This window comes from Pseudoliparis swirei, chromosome 5, assembly GCF_029220125.1.
Source record: "Pseudoliparis swirei isolate HS2019 ecotype Mariana Trench chromosome 5, NWPU_hadal_v1, whole genome shotgun sequence".
NCBI lineage: Eukaryota > Metazoa > Chordata > Actinopteri > Perciformes > Liparidae > Pseudoliparis > Pseudoliparis swirei.
The window spans coordinates 24,851,385-24,864,788 of NC_079392.1; the positions used below are offsets into that span (position 1 = coordinate 24,851,385).

Consider the following 13,404-nt stretch of genomic DNA (forward strand, 5'->3'; position numbering starts at 1 on the left):
CGTCATTTATAATGTTATTAATCCTTAAAAGTGTCTCCGCCCCGCACACAGGTGCACTGCAACAACATGCACTCGCGGCGCGCCAGGGCCTTCCGCCAGGTGGTGTGTTACTTCCGGTCCGAGGCGGACTGGGAGGCGGCGCCGCTGATCGCCTTCAGCCCCGCGGAGGAGGACGAGGAGGGTCCTCCGGGCGCGCGCTTCGTCACCGTCAACCTGGCCAATCACATGGCGAGCGCCATCAAGTGCCAGTTCCACTTCGCCGACGCCTGGATGCTGTTCAGCGAGGTCACCTTCCAGTCAGGTAGACCCGGGAAGCGCGTGCATGAGCGCGGATTGGAGGAGTTATTTTGGCGCATATTTGAAGGGTATATACATATATATATATATACATATATATGTATATATATATATGTATATATATATGTGTATACATATATGTATACATATATATATATACATATATATATGTATATATATATGTGTATACACACATATATACATATATACATACATACATATATATATATATATATATATATATATGTGTATATATATATGTGTATACATATATGTATACATATATATATATATATGTGTATATATATGTGTGTATATTTATATATGTATATATATATATTAGTTTATTATTATTATTAAGGTCTGTTTTGAGGCCTTCTGATTTAAGGTGAACAACTTTAATTTCTAATTATCTCTGGCCCTTATTTCTTTTTTTCTCTTTTTTTTTTATAGATACAGCCATGTACAACACCACCCTGACTCCACCCAAGACGGGCCTACCCCCTAACATACAACCAGGTCAGTGATCGCTCCACATGGATGGAGACCTGCACACGTATGATGAAAAGTGTGGGGAAATGTGGTTTTTTTTCGTTGCATGTTTGGATTTTAATTTTTCCCGTAAAAAGGATTTTCATGAATGTGAAAAAGAGAATAAGAAGGTTGAAGACTACAAACATGGATCATATCAGTAAGAATATGGGATGAGATGAAGTGTAAAGAGCACTTATTGTCCAGATTCCTTAATTCCATAAAGATATTCTAGCTTCCTGTTTTTCACAAGGTCAAAAAACGGAGTAAAATAACTTAAAATAAAAAAGAATAAAAAATTAACATAATACTCTTTGCCGTGTATTATCCGGATGCAGACAGTGAACAGGTGTCTCTCCTTGTCCCCCCCAGAGGACGACCCCACCCACAAAATAGACGACAGCAACACCCGGATCCTGATCGGCTGTTTGGTGGCCATCATCTTCATCCTCGTGGTCATCATCGTCATCATCCTGTGGCGGCAGGTGTGGCAGAAGATGCTGGAGAAGGTGAGCTCGCATGCACGTCGACGGCATTTTCCATCCTGTCTGTATATTTCGGGAGGTGGTCAGATGTGTTCCTTCAACCCACCCCACATCCTTTATTCTAGGCCTCTCGCCGGATGCTGGACGATGAACTAACTGCCAGTTTGTCAATACAGAGTGAGACGTTCGCTTACAACCAGTCGAGCACAATCAGCGAGCAGGAGTCTAATTCCACCTACGAGCGCATCTTCCCCCTCGGCCCCGACTACCAGGAGCCGTCGCGCATCATATGTAAGCTGCCGGAGTTTGCTCAGAGCTCGGAGGAGCCCGGTAGGTGGAGAACAGCAGAAGCACCGCCTGTCGTGGTCCACGCCGCATCTCATCGGCCTCTTTGCTCACGGTTTCCCTCTGCGTTGCGTTTGCAGCTTCCAAATCCACCAGCGCGGCGACCGCCGCCGCCGCCGCCGCCGGCGTGGCCGCCGCCGCCGCCGTCCAAGACGGCGCCCCTCACTACGCCGAGGCGCACATCGTGAACCTGCAGGGCGTGACCGGAAGCAACACGTACGCCATCCCCGCGCTCGCCATGGACCTGCTGTCGGGGAAGGACGTCGCCGTGGAGGAGTTCCCGCGCAAGATGCTCACGTTCAAGGAGAAGCTGGGAGAGGGCCAGTTCGGAGAGGTGGGCGCTCGTCTCCTCGCTCCGCGGCCGCTTCCTTCTGCACTTTTCTATTTATTTATTTTTAAACGTTGCATCCTCCTCCTCCTCCTTTCAGGTGCACCTGTGCGAGGCGAAGGGAATGCATGAGTTCATGAATAAGGAGTTTTTATTCGACATCCCAGAGGACCAGCCGGTTCTCGTGGCCGTGAAGATGCTGCGATCGGACGCCGACAAAAATGCGAGGTACCGACTCCCGAGCGATGATCTGCACCACGACGCCGCCGCGTTCAGGACCTGAGACGCTGAAAACACATTTTGGAAACAGCGTCGGAAACACACCGGGGCAAAGGGCAAAACTGACCCTAAGAAATATAATTTTGCCCCTGATATCACTAGGAGAGGAGCAACAAACGCCCCCATAATTATGATCATTTAACATCGTTTTGTTGTTGTTCTTTGTTGTGTGTGTCCTATCTGTACTAGGTAGGTACACAAAATAAATCAATAAATATAATTTTGAATTATAAAAAAACCAAGAAATAAGTTACAATTTCTAATAGTTGTTTAAAAAAAATTATAACAATAAATAACCACAAATAAATAAGAATACAAATTAAATTTGATAGTCTGATTCATGTTTTCTGTTTGTTTTTTGTTTAAAGAATCTAAGGAAACACTTTGAATATGTAGACTACTGCCTAATAGTGTTATTATTGCCTAATAGTGTTATTTTTGCCTAATAGTCTTATTAATGCCTAATAGTCTTATTAGTGCCTAATAGTCTTATTTTTGCCGAATAGTCTTATTATTGCCTAATAGTCTTATTACTGCCTAATAGTCTTATTATTGCCTAATAGTCTTATTATTGCCATTTTTATGACATTTTCTGTAAGCCTGAATAAGTATATTTATTATTTTTGAACAAAGGTTAAATGTTATTTCACAAGTTTCAAAAAGTGCCTACAATTTATTTTTTAAATGCTTCTGGATTTCAGTGAGTGGGGCAAAAAATGGCCCCTAAAAATATATATAAATGTCCTCCCCTGAATGGATGAATGTAATTCTGATATTTCTCTCTCCTCCGGTAGGAACGACTTCCTGAAGGAGATAAAGATCATGTCGCGTCTGAAGGACCCGAACATCATCCGCCTGCTGGCCGTGTGCATTCACAGCGACCCGCTGTGCATGATCACGGAGTACATGGAGAACGGCGACCTCAACCAGTTCCTGTCCCGCCACGAGCCCGAGGGGCAGCTGGCCCGGCTCAGCGACGCGCCGACCGTCAGGTGGGGGAGGAGACGGAGGAGGGAGGTCGTGACCTTGAGGCCGCGACCTTGTCTTTTTGGGGTTGTTTTTTTGACACCCCGTTTCTCTCCTCTGCTCTCCAGCTTCAGCAGTCTGTGCTACATGGCGGCGCAGATCGCCTCGGGGATGAAGTACCTCTCCTCCCTGAACTTTGTCCATCGGGACTTGGCCACGCGGAACTGCCTGGTGGGCAAGAACTACACGATAAAGATCGCCGACTTCGGCATGAGCAGAAACCTGTACAGCGGCGACTACTACCGCATCCAGGGCCGGGCGGTGCTGCCCATACGCTGGATGTCGTGGGAGAGCATCCTGCTGGTAAGGGACCGCCACTTAAAAAAAGAAAATGATGCATTTGAGCATTTGAGTGTCCGTCAGTCGCCTCGTGTCGCTTTTGGAATTATGAAAGAAAACAGAGGCTGAAGAATTTTCTCAGTTTTTTTTATTTATTCTTCCATTCATTATGGAGGTGAAACGAAAAGAATAAAAAGGTTTTCTTCGGAAATTAAATCAACCGGGGTAGATTATTGATATTCGAATATACATTAGGCGAGGAAAGTATTCAGACCCCTTTAAAATGTTTCACTCTTTGTTTCATTGCAGCCATTTGCTAAAATCAAAAAAGAAAAACACAGAAATGTAGACTTTTTTGCAAATTTATTTTAAAAAGAAAAACTGAAATATCACCTGTTCATAAGTATTAAAGAGAAATAAAATGAACTTTTTTGATTTTGATTGATTTTATTTCTCATTAATACTTTTTTAAAATAAATTAGCAACATTTTTTACATTTCTGTTTTTTTATGCCAAGATGGGGTGCTGAGTGAGCATTAATGAATGAAAGTCTTAAAAATTGCCACTTTTACCAGTAAAAAAAAGAGTTTTATTCCGGAGATTAAATCCTTTATTTCCTTGTGTTTGCGTGCCGGGCTGATGGCCGTGTCGCCCTGTTTGTGTTGTGCAGGGTAAGTTCACCACGGCCAGCGACGCGTGGGCCTTCGGGGTCACCCTGTGGGAGATACTCAACTTCTGCAAGGAGCAGCCCTACTCCCAGCTCACCGACGAGCAGGTGATCGAAAACACCGGGGAGTTCTTCAGGGACCAGAAAAGACAGGTGAGCGTCGCCGCACACATTTAATACACATATATACACTCACCTTCAAAAGTTTGGGGTCACCCAGACAATTTGGTGTTTTCCATGAAAAAAGACTCACACTTTTATTTATCAAATTAATTGCAAAATGAGTAGAAAATATAGTCAAGACATTGACCAGGTTATAAATAATGATTTTTATTTGAAATATTTATCTTGTTCTCCAAACTTTTGGCTCAAAGGAAGGACGGTTTTATAGCTTCTCTCACCAGCGTAACTGTTTTCAGCTGCGCTCACATAAAAAGGGTCTTTAAGGGTTTTCTACCCCTCCGTTAGTCTTCTAAGGCGATAACACAATGTACCATTAGAACACTGGAGATGGGCCTCTACACGCCTCTGTCGAGACTTCATTAACACCAGAGAATAGTCATTCACCACTTGTATATTTATGAATAATTTTATGTTATCTTCATTGAAAAAAACGGTGCTTTCCTTTTAAACATTTCTAAGTGACCCCAAACTGTTGAACGGTACCGTATATTTTGAATGCATGAGTGTTTTCCCTGGCTCACCTCGTGGCCTCCGTGCAGATCTACCTGCCTCAGCCGGTGCTGTGTCCACACTCGCTCTACAAGATCATGCTGAGCTGCTGGAGGAGGAACACGAAGGAGCGGCCCTCCTTCCAGGAAATACACCGAGCCCTCCTGGAGAGGCAGCCGTAAATAAGACAGTGATTCCCAGACTGCTCATCTATGGAATAAAGACCAGGATTCAGATCCAGGTGCATCTTGTTCCAGGACAGAGGAAACAGGAAGTGGGCTCCGAGATGCGATTTTTGGAGATTGGTTGATTCACGCTCTGCAGAGATGGACAAAACCAGAGACTTTTGGTGTGTGTGTGTGTGTGTCAGTTTGAGCTCCATCGGATGTTTTATAGACATACAGGTATTATTACAACAACAGTATCGATTCTGTGTTATACACCAACCCCCGATGGTTTGGTCGTGACGTGTTCAAAGAGTAAATGTAGCATTCAAGTGACATTCGGCACTTTTTAAAATGTATGTTTTCTTTCTTTTTTTTTACAATTTTCAAAGAGTTAAAATTTCCCGGGTTACAAAGTTTGATATTCATTGCTGAAGAACGTTCTTGTGTTTTCTTTTGGAGAACGTAGCGGGGGAAACGTTCCGGTTGCATCTCTTTTCTTTTCAAGTATTTCATCTCAGACCAACTCCACACATTTAGAACAAATGGAAGTATCGGTGACACTTTCTATGACGTCCACATAGCAAAATAAATATATTTATAATGTGTTATAATCTGCTTATAACACTGTAAAGTCATAGTTATAAGCACTCATGCATATGCATGCTTTATAACAATAATAATACACATTATAAAGCATTATTTAATGACTTGTAAGGTCATGAGTTATAATAAGTCCTGTTTGCTTGTCAAGGATTATAATGTATTATATTTTATTTTTAAGTTGTAATATATTATAATATTGTTTGAATCCATTACTTTAAGTGTTCATTGTTAACTTTAAAGGGAAGAAAATAATCATTTAACCTTCAAGAACAACACTAAATATCGTAAAATTATTTATTACTTTAAAGAAAGAAAACAATGACCAGTTTTATTAATTAATATTCACGATAATGCATTATAAAAAATATATTATAGTGTATTAGATGGAAAATATAATACACTATGACCCTTACATGGCTGGAAATTATAAATAATTATGATACTGGACCTTATAAATAGTTATATACTGCTGTATAATGATTTATGATTTATGTTATAAATCATTATGAATGAGTGCTTGTAATTATATAGTACAATAAGCAGATAATAATGCATGATAAGTATCTTTATAATGCATTATAGATCTATAAAGTGTGACTTAAATATTAAGAAGCTCCGTCGTTGAACACAAAGTGTATTTCCAATAGAAACGTCTAAATCTCAAACGTCAATATTTTGTATTAATATTTATAAGTTCATACGTGGTTGTTCCGTTTATGTTTTTGTTGATATATTTGTGGAGTAACATTCTTTTTAAGTTGACGTTTATCATATTTGTTGTCATTGACCTCAGCATCGTTGGGAAGATGTTGTTGTTGAACATAAATGGGAATATTCAGCCTAATTCATATTCAGATACGTTTGTATTAGCTGACGAAAGCTAACACAGCTAATGACTCAAGTCCAGGTTTATATATTTTTTTATTTTATTGCCGTGTGCTGGATTCTCTCCTCTTCTCCTCAGCACATGTGTGTGTGTGTGTGTGTGTGTGTGTGTGTGTGTGTGTGTGTGTGTGTGTGTGTGTGTGTGTGTGTGTGTGTGTGTGTGTGTGTGTGTGTGTGTGTGTGTGTGTGTGTGTGTGTGTGTGTGTGTGTGTGTGTGTGTAACTCGTAGCTTGAACTTCATCCTGCATACCACTGTCCTCCTGCCACTGCAGCTGTATTTACAGGCTCTTCCCTCGTATCAGAGGCCTCGTTCTCACCCTCCTGCATGGTATTCTCAACGTTTCTGTCGAAGTTCATCCTTATCTCTCTGTTTCTTTCGCAATCTGGGCAAAAAGATCAGCAAAAGTAAGTTAAATATTCATTTTGGAGACACGTTTGGGCGTTCCCATGGGATACATAACATATTTTCATTGCATTTGCAATCCTTGTATTTAAATGAGTTGGGGGCGGCACCCTGGCAGATTTCATGATTAGTTTTAATTCATTTTTGTACTCAAATGTTTGTTTGTTTTCGGTGAGAATGGTTTTATATACGTTGTAGACAAATGTTGTACATTGATGGGTTGAACTACAAATAAACTGTTAACAGAGAACTCTCCCTCTTGATTAATTCATGACTACTGATTACTCTTCAAATAATACAAAAACAATTTAAACAGAACTTTCTGTTCTCTTCGTGACTTCTGATTATCTGAATCTGTGTGGGCGGTGCCTCAAGATGAGCCGACTCGTATCTCGTTCCTCATTGGCTGAGAGTCACCGCGGTGTCCAATCACGACGCGGGGGCGGGGCTAAGTACACGACACCGCTCCATCCACCGGATGCAGAACTTGTTGCTTGGAAGAAAAAAAGATCCGGCAGGAGAAAAAGTGTTTCCTGTGTAGTTTTGACCAGAAAATATTAATACGGTGGTTTTGGTGACGGGAGCAAATAGGTAATCGATATTTTTTTTAATTGTTTTTATTCTAAACTTTGAGTCTGGCATTTACAGTTTAATTCATGACACAAGAGGCCTTTCCTCAAGGTATTATTGAGTAATGTTAGTGGTTAAATATATTAGTGGGATGTAACCACGCGAGTACTTTTACTTGAGTTCTGGACCATTTTGAGGTACTTGTACTTTACCTAAGTATCGCCTTGTCTGCTACTTTAAAATATAAAGTTATTTAAAAGAGTTCAAATTGTACAAGTTGCAAAATGTACAGGATAAACACATTAATCCACATGCAACAATAATTATATATAATAATAATAATAATATAATTTTCTGAAATGGATATTGAGTCTGATTCTGCTTAAATTAATACTTTTACTTTTGTTGCTTGAAGTACACTGTGACGCTAATACGTTTCTACTTTTACTTAAGACCTATCAGACAGTATTTGTACACCAAACTTTAACTGAAGTACGTGATCTGAACATTAACATCATTATTTAAGGCATGCATACTGTATTTCTCCAAATTTATTTAATAATGTGGTTTTTTAATTCATGTTTTTAATCCTTTTTGTCAAGAGACTCCTGGCCCCTCATGGCATGGTGTCATAGTGCACATGTGTGGGATTGTTTTGCTCTCTAATCAAAGTAATCGCCGGCCCCTAATAACCTCGTCGCCTCCCTGGAGCGGCATCGGCCTGATGCTGTGCGAGCGTCTCCTCTCTCAGGACGCCGGGGGCCTCCAGCTGTGCCTGGCCTGCAGGAGCATGCGGCGGGCTCAGGCCGCTCGCTCGGCGCTGCTCGCCTCTCACCCCGCCGCCCAGGTGGCCCTGCTGCAGGTGGACACCAGCAGCGTCGCCTCCGTCATCACCACCGCACAGGAGGTCAAACTCAGGTGAGGGGGGACTGTCATCCACACGGGCCAGGTTATAATCTTATTGTGTGTGTGTGTGTGTGTGTGTGTTACAGAAGTGCCTATACATGATGTGTGATTGATCCCTGCAGGTACAACCGTCTGGACTACCTCTACCTGAACGCAGGCATCATGCCAAACCCCCAGTTTGATGTGAAAGCCTTTTTCAAGGGCCTCTTCTCCAGGTACTCCAAAATGGCCGCGCCGCATCGGGTATCTTTGTATTCTTTAACGTCGCCTTTTATTAAAATGGCTCACTCGGATCATCTATTGCTCATTCTGACGTCTTAATTTCAGTCGCGTCGTCTCCATGTTCACCACCGGTGAGGGGATTCTCACGCAGAGGGACGGCGTCACCCCCGACGGCCTGCAGGACGTGTTCGCCACCAACCTCTTCGGCCACTTCCTCCTCGTGAGTTTAGCTGCTTAATTATATTGTATGTGGAATGTGATGCAACGCCATGTTTCCTTCAGTTTTCCTGCAGCCGCAGTAATTCTACTCGGCTGTTTCTTCCTCGATGGAATAAATATAGGCGATACTGGATCCATCTGCCATTGAGCAACGCGGCTCATTAAATATTAACAGCGCTGTTCTGGGTGTAAGGTCAACGCGCAAAGTATTCTGCCGACTGTGCGTTCGCAGATGGATCCTGTCGTGTATTAAGTCAGAAACCTTCTCAAATCACTTCTATGCTTCAGCTGATGTGACGCATCATATTTTTTGGTAAAAGTTCTTCTGAAACAGTCAAGAACTTTTGGCGGGAATTTGACGTTACTGATTAGTTGAAGGAAACTTAAAGATTTCGACGTGGAAGGAGATGCTCGAAATCGACAGTAAAGTACAGTTTATATAGTATTCATTAATAAAACAAAAATATTAAAGTGAGAGTTTAAACTTATGAACAAAAACCCAGATAGGAACGTTTGAAATTTTCACGGTAAGTGAACCCTCTTTCACAACAAAACATATATATTATTATTTATTATTAATAATAATACAATTATACTTATTATTATTAATAATACTTATTATAATATTAATAATAAGTAATATTAATAATAATGTGTGTTATTAATATAAATAATAATATGTAATATTAATAATAATATGTAGTATTAATATTAATAATAATATTTATTATTGTTATATCAGTTACAATGATGCTTAAAGGAATTACAATCTAATTATAATAAACAGAATTATAAACCTGATTTAAAAAAATACCATTTAACCATAACATCGTATAAGCATCTTAGTTTACAGCTCTTTAGCTCGTTAAATTAAATACTAAATAATATCATCTGTGAGCTTTCAGACTCTCGACCCCTGTTATCTCCCCCGCTGTTCAGTCTACTTAAGCTGAAATAACGAATATCATTAACCAGAACTCGTCATTTATCCTTGGAAGAAAGAGGCAAAGCACTAAAGATTAAGAGGTCACACAGAGTTCTGCAGGATGTTTGGAACACCAGACAGTGGGAGACGAGAGGAATGCTGAACACATATACAGGTGTATCCATCCTTCACTGTAATGACCTGTCCACACAGGTACTTTATTACTTAATAACAGGGGTGAAGATGCCATTAAGCAGCTGCTGCATGAAGCCCCCGGTCACCCAATGCAGGCGTCAATAGTTTAAAATACAACTAAGAATATAAAACGCACATTAGGCCCCACGGAAGTTATTTCCAGAGTCCCTAAAGGCAGTTTGGGGAATCGTGCTGGCAGCCTCAGCTCCCGGAGGCCGAATAGGAGGAGGCCTTTTTTTAATGGCCGCTCTGTTTACGCGACATGTAAGTGGGTAAATGAGTGGGCCACGGGTGGATTTATGAATTAAGTGTTATAGTGCAAAGCTCATGGATAATGATGACAAGATATATGAAGAAAAAAGTGCACACGGAAACATGAAGGTGCCATCAGGAACCAAAAATGGTTCTTCAGAGCGATGCCAGAGAAGAACCTTTCATGGTGTCTCAAAGAACCTTAAACAATGGTTCTTTAAGGCACCATTTCTGGTTCCACAAAGAACCTTTCAAACCAGGGTTCTTTAAAGAACCATTTCCTTAAAGACTTCTTCAAAGAACCTATAAAGGTGTCTCAAAGAACCTTCAAACCAGGGTTCTTTAAAGAACCATTTCTGGTTCCACAAAGAACCTTTCAAACCAGGGTTCTTTAAGGGACCATTTCTGGTTCCACAAAGAACCTTTCAAACCAGGGTTCTTTAAAGAACCATTTCCTTAAAGACTTCTTCAAAGAACCTATAAAGGTGTCTCAAAGAACCTTCAAACCAGGGTTCTTTAAAGAACCATTCTGGTTCCACAAAGAACCTTTCAAACAGGGTTCTTTAAAGAACCCTGGTTTGAAATGTCCTTAAAGAGTTCTTCAAAGAACCGATAAAGGTGTCTCAAAGAACCTTTAAAAAATGGTTCTTGAAGGCACCATTTCTGGTTCCACAAAGAACCTTTCAAACCAGGGTTCTTTAAAGAACAATTTCCTAAAAGACTTCTTCAAAGAACCTATAAAGTTGTCTCAAAGAACCTTCACAAGATGGTTCTTTAATGCACCATTTCCAAAATGGTTCTCCAGTAGGTGATGGTTCTTTGTAGAAGCACAAAGCCTTTTAAAGAACCATTATTTCCCTGAGTAAACTCGTCTGTTTCTCACACAAATCTAGTTCAAATCAAACAATGTGCGTGTTTGTGTGTGTTTATTTTAGAGTGTTGTCACCCTGTGTTGTTCTCCGTTGTCGTTTTGCCAAGATCAGGGAGCTGGAGCCGGTTCTGTGCCGCGCGGGCCGGGCCTCCCAGCTGATCTGGACCTCCTCCAGCAACGCTCAGCGCTCGGCGTTCGACCTGGAAGACGTGCAGCACCGGGCCGGCGTCCAGCTGTACAGCTCCTCCAAGTACGCCACCGACCTGCTCAGCCTGGCACTCAACACGCGCTACAACAAACAGGTCGGCACACACACACACACACACACACACATATCACCCGTGTCTTTCGGTTTATTCCTGTGGACTCCCGCCCTCTAGGGTTTGTTCTCATCCGTCACCTGTCCGGGTTTCGTAATGACCAACCTGACCTACGCCATCCTGCCCTCCTTCCCGGCCGTCATCTGGACTCTGCTCATGCCCCTCTTGTGGCTCGTGAGTCATGAGTGCAACTCTTGATGTTTTTTTAAATTAATGACACACACACGCACACACACACACGCAGAGCTGAAACGTCTCTCTTTCATGATCACAGATGAGAATGAGTTACAATACGTTCACGCTGACGCCGTATAACGGAGCTGAAGCCCTGGTAGGAACATATTTTTACATTTTAATACACATTTTAGTACAATTTAATTCAGGAATTTTGCTCTTTCTTGCAGCTCTGGCTATTTAAGCAAAAGCCTGAATCGCTGGACCCTCAAGCCAAGTACCACAGCCTCACATCAGGTCTCGGAAAGAACTACACTCTTGCACGAAAGGTACAAGAAATAATAATAATAATCTGTAATCAATTATGAAATTATTATTTTTTAAAGTACGTGAGCAGGTTTTGTGTCTTCTGTTCCAGATGGACATCGACGTGGAAACATCGGACGCGTTGTTTGAGAAATTGCTACAAATGGAATGAGACGTGAGAGAGAAACTTAAGGAGAGTCCAAAAGAATCTCAGTAGTCCTGCAGAACCTGATGCGGGTCACTCGCAAAACATGGCCGCCTGAACTCACTGCACAAATAAACAAGTTGCAGTGACTCTATGGGCATCGTATATGATATAACACGCCTGTTATAGAACAAAGAAGTTGTGTGTGTTGTTAGTTTGGAGGAATAAAAATGAGTTTTGTTTCCTCATCCGCTTCTTTTCAGTCCATCCACTGCGTAAAGGGTGATATCACTGCGCGTGCGCGTGGACGTGGAGGTTATAGGTCACCAACTTTCCATCACTTTTGTCCCATTGGGTTGCTAATGCCACGATCCTCGCGGAAGAACGTGCTGCAGTCTGACAGCAGACTGTCGTCGTCATCCCAAAAGTTGACGTACGTGGTGCGCGTGAGCCCCTCGGCGGGGGACGGCAGACGCGCATCGTTGCACGCGCACCTGAAATTCCGCTCCGGCGGGTTTGGGGGGGCCGCGCGAACCCAGAAGTCGTGCCCCCAGTGTCCGGCTGCTGGCTTCCCGGTCTCGCGCGCCTCCTCTTCCTCTTTCTCCTCCTCTTCGCTCAGTTTCGGGTTGCAGAAAGCCCAAACCATCCCGCAGAAGTAGATGAAGAACGCGCCCATAACCATGGCCATGAGCGCGTAGGACTCCAGCATGGCTTTGGCGACCGGAGACGTCATCTCTCTATCTCTCTCTCTCTATCTCTCTCTCTCTCTGCGGTCGCGCGCGAGCATGGAATAAGACCTGGTGGAGTTCAGGAGGGACTGGCAGCCCGACCGGCGTCACCCGGGGGGCTGGACCACGATCCGGACCGGGAGAGAACCGGAGGGTCTAGTTTGATGCCACCTCCTGTCTTTAAACTATAAATGCACTAAGATCAGCATTATGACAGCAAAAGTCAAACTAGGTGGAATAAAGTCAGTTTTATATTATTAACAAAAAGAACATGGAACAAAATATTTTATTACACATAATTGATGTTTGAAGATGAAATGTAACTCCAGTAAAATCAAAATGACAGGTAAAGTATAGAATATACAGGACTGTCTCAGAAAATTAGAATATTGTGATAAAGTTCTTTATTTTCTGTAATGCAATTAAAAAAACAAAAATGTCATGCATTCTGGATTCATTACAAATCAACTGAAATATTGCAAGCCTTTTATTCTTTTAATATTGCTGATTATGGCTTACAGCTTAAGAAAACTCAAATATCCTATTTCTAAATATTAGAATATCATGAAAAAGTATACTAGTAGGGTATTAAACAAATCACTTG

At 41.9% G+C, this 13,404-nt stretch overlaps 2 protein-coding genes across 5 annotated transcripts in view; both read left to right on the forward strand.

The window, feature by feature from the left end:
• The window catches only part of ddr2a (discoidin domain receptor tyrosine kinase 2a), a 30,563-nt gene extending 23,346 nt beyond the window's left edge, over nucleotides 1-7,217 (forward strand). The window contains exons 8-17 of one of the 2 annotated variants that reach the window (XM_056415502.1): nucleotides 52-301; nucleotides 751-816; nucleotides 1,201-1,337; nucleotides 1,439-1,643; nucleotides 1,739-1,992; nucleotides 2,087-2,214; nucleotides 3,060-3,257; nucleotides 3,360-3,594; nucleotides 4,241-4,390; nucleotides 4,960-7,217. In XM_056415502.1, the coding sequence (XP_056271477.1) occupies nucleotides 52-301; nucleotides 751-816; nucleotides 1,201-1,337; nucleotides 1,439-1,643; nucleotides 1,739-1,992; nucleotides 2,087-2,214; nucleotides 3,060-3,257; nucleotides 3,360-3,594; nucleotides 4,241-4,390; nucleotides 4,960-5,091 (1,755 nt within the window). In that variant the 3' untranslated portion in view covers nucleotides 5,092-7,217. The remainder of the gene's footprint in view (nucleotides 1-51; nucleotides 302-750; nucleotides 817-1,200; nucleotides 1,338-1,438; nucleotides 1,644-1,738; nucleotides 1,993-2,086; nucleotides 2,215-3,059; nucleotides 3,258-3,359; nucleotides 3,595-4,240; nucleotides 4,391-4,959) is intronic. The other variant, XM_056415503.1, reaches the window with a different exon arrangement.
• Nucleotides 7,218-7,487: 270 nt separating this feature from the next.
• Nucleotides 7,488-12,496, forward strand: hsd17b7 (hydroxysteroid (17-beta) dehydrogenase 7). Of its 3 annotated transcripts, none has more exons than XM_056415566.1 (9): nucleotides 7,488-7,558; nucleotides 8,249-8,455; nucleotides 8,566-8,658; nucleotides 8,771-8,885; nucleotides 11,235-11,429; nucleotides 11,508-11,621; nucleotides 11,722-11,778; nucleotides 11,852-11,950; nucleotides 12,040-12,496. In XM_056415566.1, exons 2-9 carry the CDS (start codon nucleotides 8,262-8,264, stop codon nucleotides 12,097-12,099), a joined length of 927 nt encoding a protein of 308 aa, XP_056271541.1. In that variant the 5' UTR covers nucleotides 7,488-7,558; nucleotides 8,249-8,261; the 3' UTR covers nucleotides 12,100-12,496. The 3 variants fall into 3 exon arrangements, with proteins under 3 accessions (XP_056271541.1, XP_056271544.1, XP_056271543.1); XM_056415568.1 differs by having other exon boundaries at nucleotides 7,509-7,558; nucleotides 8,289-8,455; nucleotides 12,040-12,494; XM_056415569.1 differs by lacking the exon at nucleotides 12,040-12,496 and having other exon boundaries at nucleotides 11,240-11,429; nucleotides 11,852-11,941.
• Nucleotides 12,497-13,404: the final 908 nt, after the last annotated feature.